This window comes from Ochotona curzoniae, unplaced genomic scaffold (genome assembly GCF_017591425.1).
Source record: "Ochotona curzoniae isolate NIBS_2020 unplaced genomic scaffold, NIBS_Ocur_1.0 scaffold_3208, whole genome shotgun sequence".
Classification (NCBI taxonomy): Eukaryota; Metazoa; Chordata; class Mammalia; order Lagomorpha; family Ochotonidae; genus Ochotona; species Ochotona curzoniae.
The window spans coordinates 28778775-28805282 of NW_024467106.1; the positions used below are offsets into that span (position 1 = coordinate 28778775).

The 26508-nt window shown below is 45.4% G+C and overlaps 1 protein-coding gene across 1 annotated transcript; it reads left to right on the plus strand.

The window, feature by feature from the left end:
* On the plus strand, positions 1 to 26506 carry TSTD2 (thiosulfate sulfurtransferase like domain containing 2). The gene is made up of 10 exons (XM_041004582.1): positions 1 to 134; positions 7933 to 8140; positions 12074 to 12384; positions 14459 to 14579; positions 18738 to 18863; positions 19605 to 19710; positions 22800 to 22918; positions 23352 to 23510; positions 24041 to 24179; positions 25626 to 26506. Exons 2-10 carry the CDS (start codon positions 7976 to 7978, stop codon positions 25883 to 25885), a joined length of 1506 nt encoding a protein of 501 aa, XP_040860516.1. The 5' UTR covers positions 1 to 134; positions 7933 to 7975; the 3' UTR covers positions 25886 to 26506.
* Positions 26507 to 26508: the final 2 nt, after the last annotated feature.

Consider the following 26508-nt stretch of genomic DNA (forward strand, 5'->3'; position numbering starts at 1 on the left):
AGCGCGGGGTGACGTCCACCAGCCCTGGGCCCACGCACCACGCGGAGGGACTCGCAGGGCCGGGAGCGGTAACCGGAGCCAGACGGAGACACCGGGGGCGAAACAACAGCTCGGGAAAGAAGCAGGACTGCCGGGTACGCGCTCCCGTCGCTCCGGCGGCCCGGCCTTTGGCGGCCACGGACAGGCGCCGGGGAAGTGGGGCGGAGCGGCCGGCCGGGGCGTGGCGGGAGGCGGCGCCGCCGCACCTGCGGTCCCCGGGGAGGGAAGAGCGGGTCCGGACGCGGCGGGCGGCTGCTGGCGGTGTGTGCTCCGGAGGGGTTGACTTAGGAAGGAACATCTCCTCGGTAGTTATTGGGTGCCTCTTGACGTGCCCAGCGTACGAACGGCCTTTTTCGCGGTCTCGTGCACAGCCCTTGGAAATGTCACTCTCCAGGCTTAGCCTACTCTTCCTTCAGTCCATGAAATTGGCACCGTCCGTCGGTTGCTAAGTAACATTTATGAAGGAGTTGTTGGCAGGTCCTCCGCTTTGTTTTGTCCCCCTGCAACACAGTTTAGCCGTGAACTTTGCCAGCTCTGCTTTGGAAAGGAATCCAGGAGCAGACCTAGTGATAATCCTTTGTTTAAAACTCCAGTGACTTTCCATTGCAAACTTAATAACACGGCGCCTGTGGTTGCGCCTTTATCTGTGCTCCAGCCGCCTTTCTTCCTGTTCCTCCAGGAAATCCAGCCCCTTTCCAGTTTGGAGAGCTATGCTCACGGCTTTCTTTACCTAAATCTGTATTTCTGGCTTCTCCTGGCTGAGGCTTTAGCGCCAGCGTGAAATACGTAGTCAGTTCTTCCCCGGCAACCTACATGTGGTTTTGTTCAGAAAAGTATTGGTGAACAGTAGGTTTTAAATGTTCACCAATATAGAACCTTGTGTGCGCCAGGCAAAGTTGTCTTCTTTCTTCCTTTTTAAAGTTCTTTTCATTTTTATTGGTAAGGCAGATTTATAGACAGGAGACACAGAGAAAGATCTGACTGTTGGTTCACTCCCCAAGTGGCTGCAATGGCTGGGGATGAGCCGATCTGAAGCCAGGAGCCAGGGACCTCCTCCATGTCTCCCACATGGGTGGAAGGTTCCAAGGCTTTGTGCTGTCCTCGACTGCTTTCCCAGGCCACAAGCAGGGAGCTGGATGGGAAAATGGAGCAATCGGGACACAAACTGGCACCCATATGGAATCCCGGATAGCTACTGAGCCATAGCACCAGGCCCAGCAAACAGAGCTTTTACCTGCTGATATCTGCCCTAAATAGCCACTGTGGCTAGCGCTGGGCCAGCCTAAAGCCAGGGACTCCATCAGTGCCTCCCAGGTGGGTGGCAGGGGCCCAAGCACTTGGCCTATCCCTCCACTTTTCTCCCAGGCAGGTTAGCAGGGAGCTGGATGGGAAGCAGTGCCACTGTCATTTGAACCGTGGCTCTGGTCTGCAGCAGCTGCCCAAGGGCCAGGATGTTAACCCCTAGGCATTCACTGAAAATGTAAGCATGAAAGATAAGTGTCCCATGCAGGAGTGGACACAAATAGTGCAGCTGCTGGTAGGGAGCTCAGGGTGAGGAGTGGAGCAGGAGAGGTGGGGGAAGGGGCTGTGTGAGTATGTTGGACGCCAGCTGATAGACTGAGCAGAGCCAGTCTTTGGGGTGAGCCTATTTTTAGAGAGCATCTAGCTGCCCCAGAAGGCAGGCAGCTCTTTGCAGTGCTTCAGGTTGTTGATGCTGTGCAGTTTACCTGGTTGTGTTGCAGAAGCAAATCTGATAGGATTTTGGGTGGTAATAAGAGAGTGAAGAGTTTGTGGTCTGAGTAGCAGGATGATTGATGAAGAGCAAGTTTTTATGGGGAGCACATTAAGTAAGAATTTGGTTTTGCACAGTTGTGCTGGAAATTTGAGTGAGCAAATTGTTGAATATGTGGCTTTTTAGTTCAGAAGAGAGGCAGGGATGGCAGATAAAAATTTAAAGGATATAATATGTACATATGTATGTTTCCCTTTATGTTTATTGTACCACCTCCCCCCCCCCCTTTTTTTCCTGGATCCTAAAGAACTTACAGAAATAGGGCAGATTATATAATAAACACACACACTTATCCCCAGGCTTTAGGAATTTCACCTTACAGCTAATCTGGTTTCACCTACATTACTTGCCCTTCCCCAATTATTTTGGAGCAAATAGTATTTTAGGATATTGCTTTGGGATGAGCTCAGCCAGGAAGTGAATATAGCCAGAGCAGGTAAGCATGCAGAAGTGGGATGATGTAGAAGAGCCAGCAAAGGAAACTGAGGCACTGTTTCCTGCTTGTTGTTATTTTTGAAATTTATTTTTAAAGATCTATTTATTTTTATTTAAAAGGCAGCTTTATAGAGGGAGAGATCTTCCATCCACTGATCACTTCCCAGATGGCCAGAGCTGAGCTGATCCAAAGCCAAAAGCAGGAGCTTCCTCTGAGTCCCCAACATAGGTGCAGAGGCCCAAGGATCTGAGCCATTCTCTGCTGTTTTCCCAGACTGTAAGCAAGAGGCTAGACCAGAAGTGGAGCAATCAGGGCTCACGTCGGCTCCCCTTTGCAAAAGAGGCATTGCAGGCTGCAGCTTAACCTGCCAAATGCTGGCCTTGCTGGTCAATGTTTTAAATATGTTAGCTTCTTTTTTTTTTTTTTAATTTTTATTGGAAAGGCAGATATATAGAGAGGAGGCAAGCCAGAGAGGAAGATCTTCTGTTCACTCCCCAAGCAGCTGCAATAGCTGGAGTTGAGCTAATCCGAAGCCAGGAGCCAGGAGCCAGGAGCTTCTTCCAGGTCTCCCATGCGGATGCAGGATCCCAAAGCTTTGGGCTGTCCTCTACTGCATTCCCAGGCCACAGGCAGGGAGCTGGATGGGAAGTGGGGCCACTAGGATTAGAACCAGTGCCCATATGTGATCCCGGCACAGTCAAGGCTAGGACTTTAGCTGCTATGCTATTGCGCTGGGCCCTAAATATGTTAGCTTCTAAAGTATCTGCCCTTCTTGGAGTAGCTGAGTTCTGTCGGAACCAGAAGTTGCACTGTTTCCCTCAGAGCCGCAATCTCAGTACCTTTTTGTGTGCACTTCTCAGAGTTGACGCTCACCTGAGAGCAGTGCGGAGTGTATATGTAAGTGGAAGTGCAGTGAGGCTAAGGAGAAATTCTCTGTGGGGAGTGGTGGGAAAGGCATGGCTTGTTATGGACCTGGACAGTCTAATGTAGTGAGAGTAGAACACCCAATGGGCTGCATTGGCCTGTGTCTAGGCTGATAGGGAACGGAGTGTGTCAGGCCTTCAGAAGGAGAGGAAGGGGCAGCAGCTTGGTGACAGGTGACCGCCGCCTTGCATGCTTAATCTTTGGGAGGGCAAGAAGAGAGAAGAAAGTCCAGGACAAAGCAGGGAAGCGAGTGCTTGTGAAGCAGGAGGTGCTGCAGAGGTGGACTGGGTGAAGGCTGAGTGCGTGAGGAGGGGCGGATGTACAGACGGTCTCTCTTGACATGTTCCCTCTGAAAGCAGACTGAAAAAGCACATTTACTCCATCTAGAGCAATGCTTGGCGCACGGAAGGCTCTCAGAAAGCTTTTGTTGAATGAATTTTAATTGGGAAATGATGGAAGCATTTTCTCTGCTTTCATGATGAAGAAGCTGTGGGCACAGAAGGTTGCGATTCTGCACCTTTTCCTTGTGCCTGTGAAGATTGTGGGTTCTGGAGGAGTTTGAAGTAACTCTTTTCAGTTGGACTTGATAGGGATGACATTCAAGAAAGACATAAGTGACTAAAAAACAGAAGATGTAAATTTTTCTTCACATAGTCTCTTTCATTCATTTTTCAAATACAGGTAGAAATTGGGTTTAATGAATTTGTGCTGTGTTGTCCCTCTCCCTATAAACAGTGATTTTGAGTCCTCTCTGGACGCCACGTAGCTGAATGGGATGTGCTTAGGGAGTGCAAATGATCTCTGGACTTGTGACTCCGAGGCAGAGAGGTCCTCGGTGGGAAGTTGGTGATGTGTTTGTGTGTTGATTCTGCACAGATCCCAGCCAGCACTGTAGGCAAGCAGTGTCTCGTCTACACTGCTTCTTGCTTTCCTTTACCTACTGCAAGTTCCTCACAGGCAAAGTCGTGTATTGATAATGTCTGTCACCCTTTTTCTCATTCTCCCTGGGGATCTTGTTCTGGATCCTGAACTATCATGATCACTTTTCAGGACCTTGGGTGTCCAGGTCAGGACACCTGGTTTAAGAGTGTCTTCAGTGGGGCCGACATGGTGGCATAGGAAACTAATCCCCCACCTGCAGTGCTGGCATCCCATATGAATGCTGGTTTGTCTCCCAGCTGCTCCAGTTCTGATCCAGCTCCCTCCTCTGGCCTGGGAAGATAGCAGGGGATGGTTCAAGTCCTTGGACCTCAAACACTTTTGGGAGACTTGGAGGAAGCTCCAGCTGTTGTGGGCATTTGGGGAGTGAACTAGCAGAAGACGAAGACTGTCATTTCAAGAAACAAACTTGACCGATTCAGCGGTGGCATGAAGCAACTGTTAATTATGCAGTGGGGCAGAGATTTGGATTAGCCACTGCAGGAAGAGCTTGTCTGTGCTGTCAGCTCAAAGGCAGGGGCAGGAACCGTTCCGGGGGGTTGGGGTTGATATGGGCTGTTAGCTGGGGGGCTCGGGTTCTCTCCACATGATTCTCCTTCTGTGGCCTGTGTGGTTTGACTTAGCTAATTCACAGTAGTGGTTGGTCTCCTCAAGGTGAGCATTCCAGAATGAGAGAGCCAGTGGAAGAAAGCAAAGCCTTTCTAGAACCCAGGCTCAGCAGTCATATAGCATCTCTTCCACCATCTCAGTCTTTGAGAGTAGTTACAGGTTTGCCTCAGAGAGAGCAGGCAAACAGGCCCGAAGTATTGCTGCAACCAATTGTGGAAGATACAGTCTACACAACTAGTTTTTAGGGAAGTCAATTTAAATGTAAACTTTAAAAATATCATTAAATTAGATGGAGGTATTAATAGTATTAACTGTTCATTGAACTTCAGTGGAGTTCTCAAAGGGTTCATGAGAAGTATATATATATTTTTAAGATGTATTTATTTTTATTGGAAAGTCAGATACAGAGAGGAGGAGAGACAGAGGAAGATCTTCCATCCATTGATTTACTCCCCAAATGACCGCAATGGTCAGAGCTGCGCTGATCAGGAGCCAGGAGCTTTCCCGGGGTCTCCACATGGGTTTAGGGTTCAAGATTTTGGGCCGTCTTCGACTGCTCTCCCAGCCACAAACAGGGAGCTGGATGGAAAGCAGGGCCACTGGGAATAGAACTGGTGCCCAAATGGGATCCTGGGGCATTCAAGGCAAGGACTTTAACTGATAGGCTGTTGTGCTGGCCTGAGAAATACCTATTATAAAAAAAAAAACTGCATGGATTAAAAAATATTTACACTTACAGGTGGAAGGTCTTCCTATGTTGGAGAGTGCTTTATTACAAATATCAGCTCTGAATGGATCAAGGACCTAAACCTACACCCAGAAACCATTACACTATTAGGAGAAAACATAGGAAGCACTCTCCAAGATATAGGAATTGGGAAAGATTTCTTAGAAACGTCACTAAAAGCACAGGCATCAAAGCCAAATTAAACAAATGGGACTATATCAAACTAAAAAGCTTCTGTACAGCAAAGGAAATGATCAACAAAGAAGCAAGCAACAGAATGGGAGAAAATCTTTTCGTGCTATACAGCCCATAGGCACCTAATATCCAGGATTTATAAAGAATTTCAGAAACAAAACAACCCTGTGAAGAAATGGGCAAAGAAAATGAACACACATTTTTTAAAAGAACCTATTCAAATATCTAGTAAACAAATGAAAAAATTCTCAGGCTCCCTAGATATCAGGGAACTACAAATGAAAATCACACTGAAGTTTCACCTAACTCCAGTGAGATTGGCCTACATTCAGAAATCTACTAACAACACCTGCTGGTGTGGATATGGGGAGAAAGGTTCCCTCCTTCACTGTTGGTGGGAGTGTAGGCTAGTATTAACACAATGGAAATCAGTATGGAGAGTGCTAAGAAACTGAAAATTGACCATTGACCTGCCGTATGACCCAGTTATCCCACTTCTGGGAATATATCCGAAGGATATGAAAATTGCATATAAGGAAAGGATCTGTAATCCTTCCTATATTTACAGCAGCACAATCTACAATACCAAAGACATGGGAACAACCCTGATGCTCATCCAAAGAGGAGTGGTTAAAGAAACTGTGGTACATCTACTGCATGGAATACTACTCAGTCATTAAAAAGAATGAAATTTTACGATTTATAACCAAATGGTCCCAACCAGAGACTAGTATGCTCAGTGAAATAAGGCAATCCCTAAAGGAAAAATATCATTTGTTCTGATCTAAGGCAACTTTCATGTAAAATACAAGATCAATAACCTTTTCAATATTGGTTTTGCTACATCTCAGGGAACTTGACATTTTGTTTTTATTTTCATCCCTTCAAAAAACTTTTTCTTATTAATTTACTCACTTATGTAGCATTGTTAATTTTGAGTTATTAGTAATTATTATCTATAATACTTATAGATGGTATGTTTATATTATAAATTATTAAGTTATATTTAAACTAAATGAATTATATAATGTAATTATTAATTGCATAGTAACATTGTTTGCTTCAAGAAGGCTTTTGATTTTTATTTCTTCAGTGACACATTGGTCATTCAGTAGCATGTTATTTAACTTCATGTTGTAAATTTTCGGTTTTTTTCTTGTTGATTTTGTTTTATGGCTCTTCATTTAAGGGGATGCATAGTAACTATGTAATAGGGACTGTCATATTCAGATGTGAAGGTATGGTTCAGTGTATCTCCATTTCCAAATCAAAGATGGAATCTTAATGAAATGGTTAAATATCTTGCCAGTAAAGGTTGTTGGACTCTGCCATTATCCATGCCTACAATGTTGGAATACACTTAAATAGCAAAATGGTGGACTTATGACTGATCATGAAGGTCTATACTATTGTAATGATAATAGGGGAAATCAACAGTGGGGTTGGGATTTGAGGAGGGGCAAAGGGAAATCCCAGAGCCTGTGGAACAAATGAATTAAAAAATTATTTACACTGAAATGAACTGAACTTTTAGTTCCCCTTTCCATGCACTTTTTAAGGTAGCCTGCCTTCTTGTGTAAGGCCTGTATGTATTCCTTTTCTAGTGCTACAATGTATTGATGAGGGAATTAGAACTCCGCTTGTCCAGGTTCCAACACTTGGAATAGCTGCCACCACAAGGCAAAGCCCATGCTTTTCTCAATGTTCATATTGCCTGTTAGTATTTTTTCACTTGCAGTGTTTGCATTAACAAAGAAAGAATGTAGTATGTTGTCTATATTGTGTTCATTTTGACAAGAGTTGACCATTTTAACAATTTTGTTATTTTCCCTGCCTGGTAAAATGGTACTGTGGTGTAGCCCTGCTGTTGTGGTGTTCCTCCCTTAGTGTCTGCCTGACTTGCGCCTTAAGGCTGGTTTTATGCTCAGATACTGCTGCCCCAGGAAGGCTTTGCCTTGCAAACAGTGGCTTAGCCCTGGCATCACCTTCTCCTTAGCCTGCTGCTTTTTCTTTATACTTCTTTTCACCATCTGATTTTAAAAAAGAAAAAGCAGTTTACCACTCACTCAAGGAGATAGTTTACTCTCATATACTGCCAAGCATTCAGAACAGTGCCGCCCAGCTTTGGGTAGTTACCCTTCAGTACTGTTTACTGGCTGGATAGCTTGGGCTACTAGGCCTTTGCTGGTTTGCGTGGTTGATTAGCATCATATTTACTTCAAGAAGTAATCAATGTTTGGTATTGTTGTTCTGCCTTACTTACATCCTTAGGGACTCGTGAAGGGACTCAACCACACAGCTGCCATTCAACCAGATGCCTTCCTCTGCATCACCTGACCAGGGAGAGGACCTGGAGACCTGTGTGTTAAGATTTTCTGACCTGGATTTGAAAGAGACAAGTCTTAGTAGTCCCAACAGCAGTCTCAAAGCAGAGCTGGATGGCAGTACCAAAAAGAAATACCCGTTTGCAAAGAAAAAGGTAACATTGCCTTCTGTGTTCCATGATCTTGTATATGGTTAAAAGCAGGTCTAGCTAGAAAGAGCTGCTTATCAGGACTGTTCTGGAAGGGAGGAAGGGAATATCATCATGTTCTTTGAATTGTATTTGCCAGCCATGTTGAATCAGAAACTTACTAAAAATAAATTCAAAGCAAAACACAAGACTGTCCTCTAGCTCAGCATGCAGTGTAGGCAGGGCATTCTGCAGTGGTGGCAATTCAGCTACAGGCAAAGAAGCATCACGGGTAAAATGGAGCACTACAACAGTTAGGGTGATGTGCTTGAGGGTTAGTGCTGGACAAGTGGTGGGGGATTCTTGCCCCGTCCTAAGGTGATAGGAAGAAAAAACAGGAATTGGAGAAGCTGGTTATAAGCAGAGCAGGCAGCTGTCATCTTGCGAGGTTGTAAAACTCAGGGCTGCTGCTGAACCTGCTGTCTTAGGGAAGAGTTCTGATCTCGGGGCTGGAGGTGTGGCAAAGCAGCCCATAGAGGGCTGGTTCAAGCGCTGCTGCAGCTCCCTGCTAACACACCTGGGGAAGCAGCAGAAGATAGCTCAAGTCTTTGGGCCCCTGCACCCGTAGCTTTAGCTACTGTGGCTATCTGGGAAGTGAATCAGAAGATAGAACATAACTCTCTGTAATTCTTATTTTAAAAAAAGGGGGCCTGGCAAGGTAGCCTAATAGCTAAAGTCCTCGGCTTGTATGTGCCAGGATCCCACATGGGCGCCAGTTTGTGTCTGAGCTGCTCTACTTTCTGTCCAGCTCCCTGCTTGTGGCCTGGGGAAGTCATTGAGGGTGGCCCAAGGCCTTGGAACCCTGCACCCATGTGGGAGACCTGGAGGATGCTCCTAGCTCCTGGCTTTGGACCAGCTCAGCTCCTACTGTGGTGGCCACTTGGGGAGTGAATCAGCAGATGGAGAATCTTTCTGTAAATCTTACTTCCCAATAAAATAAATAAATAAATCTTGAAAAAAGAAGAAGAGTTCTTACCTCATCAAACTGACTGGGTTCTGTTGGCTTGGGGAAGGGACCAAGCCTCCCAGAATGCTGCAGGCTTTTTCAGTGCAGTGGCACAGGGCACAGTGGACAGCTCTTCTGTGCCATTTATCCCTTTTTCAGAACCCAGTGACTGAACCCACACTCCCAGCAGCAGTGAAGAGCCTTAGGGCTTCCAGGAAGAAAGGTGGCCTTCCTGAGGCCGGGCAGTGCAGGCTTCGTTTTTCTCCCTTACGTCTGTTGTCCTGTCCTGCAGAGCTATCTTCTTTTGACTTCATGTCAGTGAAAAACACATATCTCTACCTAGAACTTCCTGCCAACCACCCTCTGCCTTCACCTCACAGGTTTCCTTAACAGTGAAATCCAGAGGCCCCAGAATGGGTTTTCACCAGTGTTATTTCAGAATAATTTCAAACCTTCAGACAAATTGCAGGATCTGTTCAGAGGCTTCGCGTTGTCCAAGTCAGCATTCACATTTTACCTGTGATCCAAAAAAAAAAAAAAAAATGGCATTTATAGATCATTGGTAGGGTCCTGTGTTAAAAATTTGGTTGGATCATCTCTCTAGTCTTCTTTAGAGTGGAAAACCCTTGGTTTAACCCTGGAATCATGACCAGATGTTTGTTTGAATGTTGCAAATGAGTTAGCTTGCAGAATGTCGCTCAGCTTGGTTGAATTAGATTAGGCCATGCTTTTGTTCAAAGGCTCTGCAGAAGAGTGCTGTGTTCATCCTGTCACTCTTTCAGGTGGTCTCCAGCATTAGTCCTAGTGCTGGACACAATTGTTGCTATACTTGAATAAGAGAATTTTTGCCAGCTTTCTCCAGATTAAATTATCCTTTCTTTTGTTTTATATTAATATTTGGGGAGGTAAAACACTGCCAACTCCTTTTCTTTTTGGTGGTTCAGTAGAAGTAACTACGAGAAAGGCTAAACAAAATGCCTCTGATGTGCTCTCTGGTCACCCTGTGCTGCTGCTGCAGCAGTGGCAATTCAGACCTGGTCCTACACAGGTTGACACCACTGAGCACAGGATTACAGTTGATTGGATAATATTTGCATGAGAACAACCGAGTGGCTACCTTTTGTATACCTGATTAGATATCACTTGTATAAGAACAGTTGAATGGACACTATGTGTGTGAGAACACTTGATGGAATATATAAGACAAAAAGAGTTCCAAACAAAAACATAGAAACTGTTACTGGGTTTTGTTGATGAGCTCAGTACTTCCTCCCTTATCCCATATGACCTTCAGTGTATAAAGTCTGATGCCACTAATAAACTTTTTTTTTTTTTAAGATTTATTTTTATTATTATTTTTTTTTTATTGGAAAGGAGGATATACAGAGAGGAGAGACAGAGAGGAAGATCTTCCGTCCGATGATTCACTCCCCAAGTGAGCACAACAGCCGATGCTATGCTGATCCGAAGCCAGGAGCCTCTTCTGGGTCTCCCATGCAGGTGCAGGGTCCCAAAGCCTTGGGCTGTCCTCGACTGCTTTCCTGGGCCACAGGCAGGGAGCTGGAAGGGAAGCGGGGCTGCTGGGATAGAACTGGCCCCCATATGGGATCCCGGGCGTGCAAGGCAAGGACTTAACCACTGTGCCACCGCGCCGGGCCCCACTAATAAACTTTTGACCATCAGTCAGGGTCCACACGTGTTATTATCAGCTCCTTGCACCAAGTCCATCGCTGCGGGACAGCGACACAGGAGGAAGGGTGTTCATGGTCTTCTCACAAAGCTGAAAAAGCAGGCACATGTCTGAGTAGTGTTAAGCAGTGAGTGAGTGGACTAGCTTGACTGAGCTGGGAAGGTTGTAAGAAAAAAACAGTTATAAGGCTGAGAACAGCAAGATAGGGACACACGTTATAAAGGACTACTGTCATCTACATTCTGTACCAGGCAAGGGCGTAGCTCTGCTTATCATTTATATACTTCTGTGTGGCTTCCATCTTGGTCAGGGCTCAACTTCCTTGGAAGATCTGTGTCTTTTTTTCAAAGATAACATAAATGGAAAAGCCAGTTGGGGGAGTTCTAGGCCCCTCCAGGTAGAAAAATAAAAATAGAAAATTTTATGACGATCCAGAGAAAGGACAGATAGCATTTAGTAGGAGGACCATGGACCATGGAGTGGTTGTAAGATTCTGAATGTTCCTAAGCAATTCTGCTAGAGGCTAGATTCTGCCTTCTGGGAACAAACAGCATGGGCGAAGATTGTACACGAGTCGGACGCAGGCGAAAAGAGTATAGGAGAGTTGGTAGGAAAAAGTCCAGCTGTGGAAAGCCAGGATAAATACCATACTTTATTCACATTTCTCTTCCTTCCCTCCCTCCTTCTCCTCCTTGTTCTTCTTTGAGGTAGAGAGATGACCCATGTGGTGGTTTACTTCCCAAGGACCTGCAACAGCTGGGACTAGACTGGGGTGAAGCCAGGAGCTGGGAACTCAGTCGAGGTCTTTGACATATGTGGCAGGAATCTAGTCATTTGAACTATCACCGCTGCTTCCAAAAGCCTTTGTTAGCAGGAAGCTAGAGTTAAGAGACATAGCACCGAGGTAGTCCAGTATGGGATGAAAGAATGTCACTAGGCCAGATGCCAGCCCCTTGTTTCATTTTAGTGAGTGGACTGCTGAAAGCAGTAGAAAGCCGACCTGTTACATTCCAGAGTGATTTAAACGAGCTTTGCAATCAGACTAGAATTATCGTGCTAGGATTTACTTAAATCACCATAAGGCTCAGTTTTAGTTTCTCTGATAATCTCTTATAAAGCTAATAAGAGAGCTGTTACTGTCTCTGGGAATTTATACAATGGTAGAACGTAAAACCCTGGAAGTCCTTGTGGGAAGGTAATATAAGGGATTTTATTGAGACTTCCTTTAGCTGTAAAGGTGATGATATTTGAAATCTAATTGCAGGCTTTTGCCCTTTTTGTCAAAACCAAAGAAATTTCAACACCTTTTGAAGGTAAAGAAAAATGGTGGAAATGCTGTCAGCAGCTATTCACAGACCGGAGTAGCATCCACAGACATGTGGCCACACAGCATGCTGATGAAGTATACCAGGAGCTTGTGTCTGTTTTAAGGCAACTGGCTGTGACCCTGAGCGCCTCAGAGAGCCTTATAACTGCTGGCCAAAAGAACCCTGAACAAGAGTACCTTGCTCACAGCCATGATGTGTCTGCCTGGCTCCCTGATACAAGCTGCATCAGCACTGATGAGCTGATCAGGTGAGGTTCCTGTGTTTGCTTTTAAAGTTCTCTTTCAGCTGTGGAACACCTGCCTCGGTGATGGAGACGAAAGTGATGACGAGCTTGGGAGTGTCCCGCTGCTGCTTTTTCAGTATAAATGTGCATCTCCCTGGTATACAGTTCACAGTGTAAAAACAAATGTCCACAAGTAAACCTTGAACAGGAATTTTACTCATAGTAAAACACTGGAAATAATTACAAATGTTGCTGTAAAGAAGACTGGAACAACTAATATAGTCCTGTAAGAATACTGTGAGGACAAAAACAGTTATGGAATGCTGAGATGTAGGAATGTGCCTGGGCATCTTTATGCTGAGTGAAAGAAAACAGAACAGCCTGATGCCTTAAGGCACAGAATTTGTCTACAGGCCTAAGTTAGGCCATAAACGCATGCTGTGCGTTGGCGAAGACCGTTCTCTGTGCACTGGCCTGTGCCCTGTCAGCTGGCAGTGTCCACAGGGTTTCTTACGTCTTAGCCTCTCTAGAGAGAGGGCAGGAATAGAACAAAGAAGACCCAGGGTCATTAGTGGTTCCTCTACCCTTGCCCTGAGTAATCTAGAGCTTAAAAAAAGAAGGGTTTTTTTTTTCATTTATTTATTTATTTATTTATTTATTTATTTATTACCAGCTATAGATTTCTCAGCTAAAGAATACTAACTTTTAGAACTTAATCATAGGATTAAAAGTTCCCTTTGAGAAACTAACCAAATCTGTTAAAGCTAGACAACTTTCTGACTCTAAGCAGTTCCTGAACAATACGATGAGTAGCAGTTCAATTTGATATGTTTTTGTCACTACTACTTAGCACCAAAATTCCTATTTAAAGGAAAGAAAATAAGATAATTGAACCAAGAATTGGACATGAGCTGATCACTAACACTTTTTTCTGTCTCTTCCTTACTTCTAAAAATGAAAAAAAAAAAGAAAGAAAAAAGAAAAAGCTTGACTCACCTGAGTTGTGCTAATGACTGTAGAAGCACTTGTGAACTAAAAATACAATACAGATGAATTCAGTTTGGTATGGCTCTACTGTTAAAGGAATGTGTCTTCCAGTTAGAGAAATCAAAAATACATGAAATGATTAGCAGATGGTAGAAGACAGGCTGTGTAATTATCAGTTAAATTGTATGGTACAGATAATACTTTGTGGGGACACAGAAAGTGTCTAAAGTAGACGGGCTGTGAACCACCTGCCATGAGGCTGTTGATGAGAGAGATGTGGATGAGTACACTAGGGTCTTAGTTATCGTCTGCAGCTGATGTTCTGTAGAACACCTGGGTGGATATGGTTATGGTCATGGATATGGTGCGTGCTAAAGGCAAATGAAGGAAGCTCCTCATTAAAATGTGGGCCTGGCTCAGTACTCAGTAGCCTAGCAGCTAAAGTCCTCTCCTTGCATGTAGCGGGATCCCGTATGGGCACCAGATCGTGTCCTGGCGGGCACACTTCCCATCCAGTTCCCTGCTTCTGGCCTGGGAAAGCAGTCAAGGACAGCCCAAAATCTAGGGACCCTGCACCCCACATGGGAAACCCAGAAGAAGCTCCTGGCTCCTGGCTTCAGATCGGCTCAGCTCTGGCTGTTGCAGCCGCTTGGGAGTCAGTCAGCTGGATGGAAGATCTTCCTCTGTCTCTCTTTCTCTCTGTATATCTGCCTTTCCAATAAAAATAAATCTTAAAAAAAAAAATGCTTACTGCTGGACTTCTCAGAGCCTTCTGTGGACTCAGGAAGAGGTAATGTCTGCAAGACTTCCCAAACATGAGTTCATAGAAAAACGTCAGAACACATTTTATGGAATTCCGCTCACTTTGGTTCTCTGATTTTACAAACAAAGCCAAGGAGCACCAGGGAGATAGGCGTTCCTTGCAGACACTGTCTTCTGTGCGCACATACAGAAAGGAGCTGTGTCTCCTCTCAGGGGAACAATAGCAGGAGCAAAGGCAGGCCAATCTAACCTGTCCATCCATCCTAACTTTCTTACACTCCCGAAATACTTCATGAATTGTGGCTTCCTTGGGTCCATTACTCAAGTACTGTTTCCCTCTGACTTACAGCAGCCATGGCAGTGATGAAGGGGAGGTGCTTCTCTACTACTGCTACTGTGACCTGGAGGATCCCCACTGGGTCTGTGCCTGGCAGACGGCCCTGTGTCGGCAGCTGCACCTCACGGGCAAGGTAACATGTCCCCCTCCTGCTCCCCATCCTTCACTCGGCTCATCCTGCGTCCCAGCCTTGGACCGCACCAGCTGTGCTCCTCAGAAGGATTCGCTGTGGGACTCTTGGATGCAACAAATCCTGCTGGCGTTTGAAGTAGGATTTTAAGCAGCCATTTATAAGGTATTTGATGGTGTAGGCTCGATGTCAACAGGCTTTTTAATAAAAAGCCAAGGCTTTGCACAAAGAAACTACTAAATACTTTGGTAGCTTCAAAGCTGCCGTAGACAGTATGGAAAAGAATGGATGTGGTTGTGTTCCAATAAAAGTTCTCAAAAGCAGCAGTAATTATTTGTTTGAAAGGCAGGGCGAGAGAGATTGATCTGCCATCTGCAAATTCACTTTCCACGTGGCTGCAACAGCCAGGGCTGTGTCATTATGAAGCAGAGATCCAGCAGCTTTGTATGGGTCTTTTATATGGGGCCCAAGTACTTAGGCCATCCTCTGCTGCCTTTTCAGGCACTGGATTAGAAGTATGGCAACTGATATTCAAACCAGTATGATGCCGGTATCCCAAGCAGTGGCTTTACCCACTATATAGACAGTATCAACCCTTAAATTTCTTCTTTTTCTTTTTTTAAATTTAGAAAGGATGCATATGACATTGGAAGAATCCTAATTTGCTAGGTGAAAAGCCACCAGAAAAATAGGAGGTTGCCCTTGAGAACACAAGGATTTTTCCTGGGTGTCCCATAGGCCTTTAAAAAACAAACAACAACAGCCAAAAAAAAAAAGCTATTTTTATTGGAAAGGCAGATTTACAGAGAGAAGGTGATACAGAGAGAAGGATCTTCCACCCACTGGTTTACTCCCCAAAGGGATTGCAATGGCCAGAGCTGAGCTGATCTGAAGCCAGGAACCAAGAGCCCTTCTGGGTCTCCCACACCGGAACAGGGTCCCAAGGCTTTGGGCTGTACTCTACTGCTTTCCCAGGCCATAAGCAGGGAGCTGGAAGCGAAGTGGAGCAGCTGGGACATGAACTGGGGCCCATGTGGGATCCCAGTAAGTGCAAGGTAAGGGTTTAGCCACTAAGCCATTATACCCTGTAGACCTTTTTACCCTATTCCTCTCCATTCTCCTAAATGACCCAGCTATTAACCTCCATTAAATGGGCCCGGCGCGGTGGCGCAAGTGGTTAAGGTCCTCACCTTGCACGCCCGGGATCCCATAGGGGCGCCAGTTCTATTCTGGCAGCCCCGCTTCCCTTCCAGCTCCCTGCCTGTGGCCTGGGAAAGCAGTCGAGGACGGCCCAAGGCTTTGGGACCCTGCACCCTCATGGGAGACCCGGAAGAGGCTCCTGGCTTCGGATCGGCATAGCATCAGCCGTTGTGCTCACTTGGGGAGTGGATCATGGGATGGAAGATCTTCCTCTCTGTCTCTCCTCTCTGTATATCCGCCTTTCCAATAAAAAAAATAATAATAAAAATAAATCTTTAAAAAAAAATGTGCTGGATGCAAGTTTGCATTTTGAAAACAGACTAGGTTCCCAAAGGATCCCATTCCTACTGATCACACAAACTTTCATTATAGCCATTTTTTAGTAGCAACAGAGAAACATTCTGTGTTGGGAGCTGGCAGGATAAGCTGCTTGCACCTGTTACTCAGGCTTCCCAAATAAGCTCCGCCCTGGGCTTAGCAGACATTGGGAGAGTGGTTGCTTCACTTCTTAATTGCTGGCTGGGGGTTGGGTAGGCTGAGGCCAGCAACCTGGAACTGCATCCTGCTCTTCCGTATGGGTGGTAGGGACACAGATCCTTGAACCACCATCCTGCTGCTCCCCAGGGTGAGCCTTGGTAGGAAGCTAGATCAGAAGAACAAGGATGGAAACTCAGATACTCACAAAGGGGTGTGGGCATCCCAGACAGCCTCCTGACCACTGAGCCACAGTGCTTGCCTCTTATTGCATCTTGTAATGCTTTTCATAGCCTTTCTTCATTTTCATTTTTAACTTTTATTTTAATGTCTCAGCCCTGTATATGTAAACTCCAAGAGCTCTTTCCCCTATCCTGATTCCTAGTACAGTTCCTAGTACTTAATTTTAAAAGTTAGTCAGTAAATGCATGCTTTTATCACTATCTCTATTCAGAGAACTTCACATTTTAAAAGGTGGGGATTTTTCATAGGAAACCTGAATGTACAAGTAAGAAATGGGTCTCTTGGTTTTGAGGCCAACTTCTTAGCCCCACCCGTTGGTGAACTACCAGTTCGTGTTCCTTGCCACATGGTGGCAGCACATGCCTGGCTCCTAGGCTCCAAGGATATCTGTCCAGTTAGTGACAGTTTAATGCTGGAGTATTCATGTGTAAGTAGGGAAAGAGGAGAGCCTGAAAATTCTGAAATTATAGAAGGAAGTTGCTGACCTTTTGCTGTCTGTGCGTCCTCATCGCCTCAAGACTTGAGGGGACACATCGGAGACTGGAAAAGAAAATTTAGAAAATGTAGAGATAGTAAGATCTGGGTTTGAATCCTAGTTTTACCACCTATCAAAGTCAGTGTCTTTGGGCAAGTTACTTGACTTTGAGCTTCCTTTCCTTTCCTGTAAAGTGGGATTCTAACACCCACGTTTCAGGGTTCTTACACAAGATTCTGAGCTTAATAACTGCCAGCTGTTGATCTTGACTCATTAGGCATGAGCCTTCTTCATCAGGTTACTCGTTTGAAAGATTTCTGTTGCAAAATGCAGCGAGTTGAAAGTCTAGTGCATGAGTTCAAAGATTGCTCTGCCCTGGCTTGGCAGGTGAGACGTGCTTGCCTTTTATTTGGGTTCTAAGTTTTAAATAATTTAGAATCTGCAAGCCTCTCCAAGGACAGTCACATGGAGCTGTGTCCTTCCTCGTCGCTGCTGCTTCCTCAGAGTGGGTTTCCTGAGCCTTACACTGACTCAGCTCTGCTTTTCTTTCCCTATAGGCCCTACAGGGCAGCACTGCAGTTCTTGCAGCAGAGATAGCACTTGCATCCTGTGGCCTTCCCTGTTTCCCAGGGAGCCTGGGTGTGATCCAGAATCTGCGTCATGGACCTTGGAAGAGCCACCGCCAGTGAGTAGACACTGGCTGGTGAGACACATTCCATTTTGTACCCAGGCCTCGGGAAATGGATCCAGTGAGGTGGCCACTCCTGTATCTGCTCTGGCGTGGAAGACGGCAGCCATTTAAAATTTTCAAATTTTAATGTATTGATGAGTGTTCTTGTATGAGTTTTAATAAAATAAGTAGTGCCTTGATTTAAATCACCTCTGCCACAGGGCTGTAATGCTCTGTTTAAAGATGGCACCTGTTTAACCCAGAGGATTTGGCAGAACCAAAACAATCAATTCTGCAGGGCCCCAGAACATGTCCCCTCACCAGTGAAAGATCCCAAAGAGAATTTGGGGAACCCAGAGGATCCAGATGTGACTCTGTGTTTAATTATTTAACTGATACCTGCTGAGTTTCTGTTCATGTGAGAGGCACCAGGGATACATCAGTGAATAGAACCAAGCATTTCTGGGCCTTAGGTTCCAGTAGGACGTTTATAACTGCCAGCTTTTCCAAAACATTGCACAGAGGTGGGCTCACCTGTGCTTGCTGTCCTCAAACTCTGCATAACGCTCCCTTAGTGAGTCAGCTCATTTTGGTGCTCTTTTATTTATATTGCCGACGTGAAGAAGTTGGTGTTTTGGAAAAGCAACTACTTTGGGGTCACATAGGAAGTAAGCATGTGCAGAGCTGCATCCCTGTCTTAAGTTAGCGGTCTTGTTGCATTACCTGAAGTTAGGTTAGGTTCAGACCTCATTTCTTTGGCCATTGGAGTGCCATAGTAGATGGGGCTTTCTATTCAGATTCTTTTGTTCAGCACACATGAACTGAAAACCCTAGGTGAACTAGTGCATGTGACCATGCTGCTTTAAAAACAGGAATGTCTGTCTGGTAACACTCTAGTGTCTATCACAGTGACTGCTCCAGGGCCAGCACGATGTCTATAAATCTGCTTTTCTAATATAAATAAATAAATCTTAAAAAAAAAAAACCAGACCCACCACCAGTGACTGTCCTCCTGTTACACTGACTGACCACACAGGAGCTGTTCTGCCCTGGGGAAATAATGGCTGTGTTCCTTCTATCGCACCATCTTGTGTCCTAGGTTCGAATCGCTACAGAGGGGATTAATGGGACAGTTGGTGGAAGCAAACTGGCCACCAGACTGTATGTGGAAGTCATGCTTTCCTGCCCTTTATTTAAGGATTACTTGTGTGAAGATGATTTTAAGGTAAGAGAAATTGAAAAACAAAAATCTAGATCTATGTGCTCCTGCCTTAGTCCAGGTTATTGAAGAAAAATTAGCAGTGCCAGATAAATACCCTTGCCCATCTGGTCTTGGGCACTGTGGTGCCTTCTATAGACATTACTCTCCCTTCACACACACTAAGGGAGTTAGAGTTTATACAGTCTAGGACTCTGAAACTTGGACATATTTGCTCACTTGAGGGAGAACCTGGTTCATTTGGTCACTGTGGTTTTAGTAAACCTGGACTTAAGAGATCAGCACCTGCCAGGATGGGAGGTGTGAGGGCAGGAGGATAACACGACTGTTGCTCTCCTAGCCAGGTAGCCTTGCAGTGACTTTGTGCTTCATTGCAGTAAGCGAGAAGGCCATAGGAAATGCCAAGCTGGTGTCTGCTGGTGCAAGGTTACTGGTCCAGATAAGAAAGGGTATCCTCCACAACACAAGCTGGGGGAAGCCACTGTCAGACTGGCTCGGCTGTGTTTCCCTTGCACAACTGAAGGCATACTAGAAACACCTTTGGACTTAACACTCCTGGCCATGGAACACACTGGCCCTACTCTGAATTCCCATTGAGGCTTCCTAGTTTTTCCTCAGTTTGAATTTTCTTAAGACTTCATCTGTCAACATCATTACTGAACAAACTCTAGTTGTTGTATTAGGCCCTTGTATCACCCCTGAGATGAATCTGGAACACTGAATTCTGTTGTGTTTCTCATTGGTCAGACCAGCAAAGGAGGAGCTCACTGTTTCCCAGAGCTACGCGTTGGTGTATTTGAAGAGATTGTGCCCATGGGGATCAGCCCAAATAAGACCTCCTACAAACAGCCTGGTATGCTTGTTCTTCTTCATAAAAACAAAATTGAAAAGGCAAAGATAGACACTGTAATCAGCTAGTCACGATGACTTTTGTCTTCAAAATAGGCCCAAATTGATTCTCTGTCATGATATGGTAAATGAAGACTCACCACTTAGAAAGCTCTGTGTTCATCTTACTGATGATAACTTAGCAATATGTTTTCCCAAAGAAGCCGTTTAGGAAGAGTGTAATAATTACTGGTAAATAGTTTGTCAGTAGAATAGAGCACATAGGCATTTTGGTACAGGAAGCAAATCCCTTCCAACACAAAAGCAGTTTGCAGTGCTCTAGAATGTTCTCTCTGTTCCCATTGAAAGATATTTGTTTGGCAAAGCTTTGCTTTTTGTTTTTTACGATAAATGTGTTCAGACACTGAAAGATGTAGAGACAGTGGTAATGACCTTCCATGTAATTCATGCCAATTTTCTATCTGTCTCATTCTGTACAATTTTGAAAGGAATCCTAATGTCATATCATTTCATTCATATTTTGGTAAATATCATTAAAAAATAATTTTTTGAAGACTAAAATTGTATTAGAGCATCTTAACAATGATATCATTACCAAATATCAAACTGAACAATACCCTTATAATTTTTAGTTTGTTTTTACTGGGATTCAAGTGAGAGCCATTTGTTATGTTTCATCAACATGTCTTTTTTGTTTCCATCTTTTTCTTTCCCCCCATTCAAGTTTATTTTTGAAGGAACTGGGCCATTTGGTCTGTAGTTTCCCATCACCCAGATAATGCTAGGTTTATAGTAGTGCTATCTAGTCAGAATATTAATGTGAGCCATGTGGTATATTTTTACATTTTTTAGTAGCTACATTTTATTAATTTTTTCATCTTTTATTTGAAAGTTAAAGACAGAGAAATAGACATAAGAAGAAATCTTCTATCTATTCAATCATTCCCCAGAAATGGCTGCAGTAGTCAGGACCAGATCAGGCTGCTAGAGCCAGGAGCCTGGAACCCAGCTGGGTCTCCTACCAGGATGGCAGGGCCTCAGATACCCAAGCCATCACCCTAGCCTTCCAGGATTTGCAGTAGCAGGAAGTAGAACCAAAAGTGAAGGAACCAAGACTAAATCCAGCACTCAAGTTTGTGATGTGGGTATACCACACAGCACATAAAATGCAGCTCCAAACTCCCATCCTGGTAGTCACATTTTTTAAAAGTAGAAAGTAGGTGAAATTAATTTAAATAACTTACATGCTCATGCAGTGCATCCAAATGTTATCAACATAAAATCAAGAGGAACAAGTTGTCAGTGAAATGGCTCCCTTTTCTTCGTACTGATTTCTTCCTGTGTGGAATAAGTGTCATCTTTTTTTTAGAACAGCTTTGATGACGTTTCAGGGGCTTCTCAGCCACATAGGGCTGGTGACTGCCATCTTAGACAGCTGTGGACTGGATCAGGTGGTGTTGCAATCCCTTCCCCCCCCACCCCTTTTTTTATTTCCCAAGGCTACTTGACAGGTAGTATTGTCTTTCTTTCATCAGGAAGCACAAAGGACTGGTTGACTCAACAGTGTAAATATTTAGAAGACTGAGAGTTAAGCTCAAGACAAATGGAAGTTCAGATACAAATGTCTAGGTAAAGAGTCTCAGGCCAGAGGAGATAAGGCCCAGAAGGGCTGCTTTCTGCCTAATGTCCCCACCTCTGCCGGAGACAGAGTGACTGCAGACAACCTTCCTTGCATGCCACTGGAGTTTAGGGACAGAGCAGGTTCCTGGCAGTGCTGCGCTGCTTTCTCTGAGCCAGGTCGTATAAAGGGGCCTCATTTAAACACGTCCTTCTGGAATGTGTCCCTGTCAGCCTTGTCCTGTCCCAGAACAGCAGCAGGAATACCAGCAGGGGTTTGGTTCCCTGCAGGTGGAAATCTTGATGGATTTCCCTGCTTCTGAACACATTTTTTACTCCCCCGACCCCCTTATACCCTACTGTTTTTGTGTCCATGTAATTATGCGACAATAACTAAAATAGACTCTGGCCTCATTGTATTCTCTCTACAATCCTAGATTGGACAGGTACAAATCCAGTTTCCTAGGCCATGCTCTGGGGCTTCTAGTCTGTCTTGGCAATGGGGCAGTTTAGGGGGGGTTGTGGGGTCCATTTTGAGTGGAAGGGGGCCAGGATTATGTAACAGAGCTCTGGAATGGTGGGTGACTGATCACCAAGCCTCCACCTGTGGTGTCAGGTGCACTGGAAGTGCCTCCTGGTTACTGAGGTGCCTGGACCCCCAAAGATAATGGAATATCTCTGCCCTGGAGAGCCTAGAACACACGGCTGTACCAGTCTTCGGGGCTGTCCTTTTAGTCCCCTGTATGTTAATGCCAGAGTTCTTAGCCTAGAATTTGAGCTTCACCTTGGTGTAGGTTTACATGCCCCACACTCTCCCCTGACTGATCACAGTGAAACAGTGACTGTACAGTGAGACAAGCAAACCCATACAGCAGTTTGGACCACAATTGCCTGGTTTTTATCACCAGTTATGAGGGTATATAATTATTTGACTAGTTATTTCTAAACTACCAGGCCTCTCCCTGGGATTGTTAAGTTATTTCATCATTTTCAAATAACATTATTTCCAAAAAATTATGAGAATACTTACAATTATTATAATAAAAGAGGTTTGGGGCTGGTGCAATAGCGTAACAACCTAAGTCTCCTCCTGCAGTGCCAGCATCCCACATAAGCACCAATTTGTATCCTGGCTGCTCTACTTCTGATCCAGTTCTCAGCTTGTGGTCTGGGAAAATAGCAAGGGTTTCCCCAGTTCTCTGGGCCTCTACCCACATGGGAAACCCAGAAAAAACTCCTGGCTCCCAGCTTCAGATTGGCTCAACTTTGGCCATTTAGGAAGTGAACACAGTGGATGGAAGCTCGCTCTCTCTTCTCTCTCTGTATCTCTGTCTTTCCAATTAAAAAAAAAAATTAAATCCTCTCCATTACAAAAAAAAAAAAAAAAGGTTTGAGTGGAAAAAAAATGACATCTAAGTTAGACTAGGCCAATTGTTTAGAGTTTTTGCTTTAAGATAATTTTTACTTTGCTTTTAGGAATCCATTTATCTCCAAAGGAATTTCATAAAGAAGTAGAAACGTTTTTATCTCAGGCAAATCAAGGACAAAGTGATACCATTCTACTAGATTGCAGAAACTTCTATGAAAGCAAAATAGTAAGTAAGAACCAGAATTGAAATGGTAGTTGGTGCTGTTGTGTGCCCACCTGCAGCCACAGGGTTCTGTCAGCCCTGGCAGCTTTAGAGAAGACCCAAGCCATTTAACTCAGGCTCTGGTGAAAACAATCTCAGACACAGCTTGGCTCTTGACGTCCTTTTTGACCCCTGGGAGCCTACCCTTACCACGTGTTGTGTACCTTGAGGGCTGGCTCTGGTCACCTCCCAAACTCCTGGGGGCTCCTGGGAATGTGAGCCCCAGCCTGCAGCCTTGGTTTTCACTTGCAGATCTTGAGGTTGGAAGGTCAGTATGGGATGGGACCAGCAGGTACCAGGGTTGCTGTGCCACACAGGGGCTGTCTGGCCCAGAAAGAGCCTTTACCCCCACCAGGCAAGAATGCTGATGGTTTTCTTTTTGCTGTTCCTCTTGTAGGGACGGTTCCAGGGCTGTTTAGCCCCAGACATCAGGAAATTCAGCTATTTCCCAGACTATGTCGACAAAAACCTAGACCTTTTCAGGGAGAAGAAGGTGCTGATGTACTGCACTGGGGGCATCCGTTGTGAACGGGGTTCAGCCTACCTCAGAGCCAAGGTGAGCCAACGTCCTGTGGACACCATGGCCATGGAAGTGAGAGCCAGAGGATCGGCTTTGCCCCTTCTCCCCCATCCCTCCTACACTCCCAAAAGATTTGAACAGAATCTGAGCTGCTTAAATCTCAAAGAGTATGAAAAGCACTTAGCAGTCGTTGAAACTCATCAAGTCCAAAAGGGAAAGATTAGTGGCCATCGCCCTTCTCCTAATCCCTTTGCTTGATGCTGAGAAGAGCAAATTCAGAAACATTACTTGTCCCAACAGGTGCCATCCTATATTTAGGGGGCAGAAAAATAGTTGAGCTTCCTGGACCTACAGAGTGAAGGCCCACACGGCTGTCATCAACCATCCCCCACTGGGTCCAGTCTGACCAGCTGCTTCTTGGACCCTTTGGTCAGCAGTTCCTCGGCATGCTGCAGGGGGAGCTAGGAGCCCCCAGCTGACAGCAGCGTTTTCTGCTTGCCCCTCCCCCAGTGGGGCTTCTTACAGGTCTCTGCAGCTTCAACTCTCCTGTTCTTTTTCCACACTAGGGAGTGTGCAAGGAGGTGTTCCAGCTCAAGGGTGGCATCCACAAGTATCTGGAAGAGTTTCCTGAGGGTTTCTACAAAGGGAAGTTGTTTGTTTTTGATGAACGTTATGCCCTAAGCTACAACAGTGACGTCGTGTCAGGTGGGTCTGTGTGGGTCCAGAGTTCAGACTGACATCCAACCCATCGTCAGCTTACCATTCTAGAGGAACGCTGTGGGGAAGGTAGGCTAGTGCTCAGGGCTAAACTGAACAGGGAGAAGAGCTTTGTTCCTGTTCCTCTGTACCAAGCAAGAGGGATGCAGCAGTGAGGCAGGCAGAACCTTGAAGCAAGGCTCTGGGACCTGGCCTCAGCATCTGCTAGCTGGACAAGTTCAGAAAATGTGTACAATCTGTCTGGCAGTAGCTGGACTACTAGGCTCATTCTGGGACTTAAATCTGGAATTGGGGTGTAGAATTCACAAGTACTGTGAATCCTTATTTCCTGTAACTCCCCACGAAAGTGAAGCGTTTCTGTCTGTTGTGCATGAAGACCTAGCTAGTTGTATCTCATGTCCCTGTCACTTTGTCGCCAGTGGAATTCACAGCACTTTGATGGCATTGCTGTTGGCTGCGGTTGTCAGAGCAGCACAGGTACTCACCACTGCTTCAAAGTGGAGACAGATCAGGCCCACCATTGAGTCTTGGTACTTACCATGTTAATACAGAGCAGGTACCTTACTCAATCAGATTTTTAAAAATTGATAGTATGTTTCTGTTCACTGGTTTCTTTTGTAACCCTATGACCTTTTTCATACATATAAAAACATGTCTTTGTTAGACTCGTGTAAGGTCATGGTGCAGTCAACCATGGCTCCTGCTGTAGATACTGGTGAACACATGGTGTTTACCTGTGAATAATGTAGGGCCATGGCAGAGAAACCTGTGTTTTGGCTTCAGTGTGAAGCACATAAAGAAAGAGTGGATTTGGGCGACTTTCCAGGGGAACCACTGTTAGCATTTGTTGGATGCCTGCCCATGAGCATACAGGAGAGAACAAGCCCCAGGATGTGTGATTGAAGCAAGGTGAAGCAACTTGGGAAGACTTAGGTTATCAGAGATGACAGGACATGAGCAGGAAAAAGCAGTCTTAGAAGGAAGATACTGTGGCGGTTAGAAATCAGGTAGCTGAATGTCCTAGCAGGGGCAACTTGGACATAAGCTGAAGGTATAATAGGATCAACTGGGTTCAGGTAGGTTGTCCTTGTTGAAAAAGGGGATGTTGTAAGGAAAGAAGACCATTTAGCAAAGGGCAGCCTGGAATAGCTAACAAGAGAGGAACATTGCTAGTTGGTTTCTAGGTGGAAAAACAAGAATGGGCACGCAATACTGGAATCAGAAATTTGATTCCCCAGAGCAAAAGAAGCTGGGGGATAGGGTTATTTTTATTAGGTCACAGACTTACATAAAGACTTTGCCGAAGCTCAACAGTAGTTGTTTGGTGGTGGTGGGCTTAGAGGCACATACAGAAATTGAAGAGGTGCCTGCCTGTGGAGGAGGTGAGAGAGAGTATATATTTGTGTTTCTAACAAGGCTCTTCTCTCCTCCCAGAATGTTCATACTGTCAAGCCCCGTGGGACCAGTATAAACTCTGCTCCACCCCACAGTGTCGCCAGCTTGTCTTGACCTGCCCTGCCTGTCAAGGACAAGGATTCACAGCCTGCTGTGTCACGTGTCAAGACAAAGGGGACAGGCAGGCTCCAGACTGTGCCCAGCACAACTTTAAGGAGGAATGTGAGTGCACAGCCCGGCGGCCACGCATACCAAGGGAGGTCATGGCATGCATGTCTCCTGGTGGGCCATGCTCATAAGAGTGGCTCCCTGGGCCCTTTCCCAGGCCTTCACAAAGTGGGATCGGAGCAGCTCACCACACATAGGGGAACACCAGGCTACAGAAGCAGACAAGTCAGCAACTTCATTGCAGGCTGACTGGTTACCATATTGACTACCCATACTTCATAGGGTGGAGGGAGGGAGTTAGGTGCTGAGTGCTTATTTATCTGGATTCATACCATGCTAGAGCATCGAGAAAGGTGAGCCATATGAGAATCCCGGAGCTGCTGGGGTGGCAGAATGGGGAAGCTGTGGCTTTAGGACTGATTCCTAAACCAAGTCACTTGCGTCGCCTGCTGTCTACCCTGCCCACACCCCCAGCCGCCTTTTCTCTGCCAGCCTTTGATGATTTGCAAACTGGCATTTGGCCATTTGGCCCTTCTCCTGTTTTTGTAAATAAAGTTTGTTGTAACGGCCTCACCCACACCTTTACATTTGATCTGTGGTCAAACCGAGCAGTTATGCCAAGAGACCATGTGCCTCACCAAGTCAAGCATGCATACTGTCTGGCCCTTTAAAGCAGGTTTGCCAAGGCCAAGTCTGGACACCTGGCTTGATGACACTGGCATGTGGCAGTTTTTAAATCCCCACCAGGGACAGG

Excerpts from the sequence above, each read along its gene's own strand:
- TSTD2 (XM_041004582.1), top strand. The coding sequence starts at position 7,976 with ATGCCTTCCTCTGCATCACCTGACCAGGGAGAGGACCTGGAGACCTGT. Across the intron at positions 12,385-14,458 it reads AGCACTGATGAGCTGATCAG|CAGCCATGGCAGTGATGAAG; the intron begins GTGAGGTTCCTG and ends TCTGACTTACAG. Across the intron at positions 23,511-24,040 it reads CAGCCTACCTCAGAGCCAAG|GGAGTGTGCAAGGAGGTGTT; the intron begins GTGAGCCAACGT and ends TTTCCACACTAG.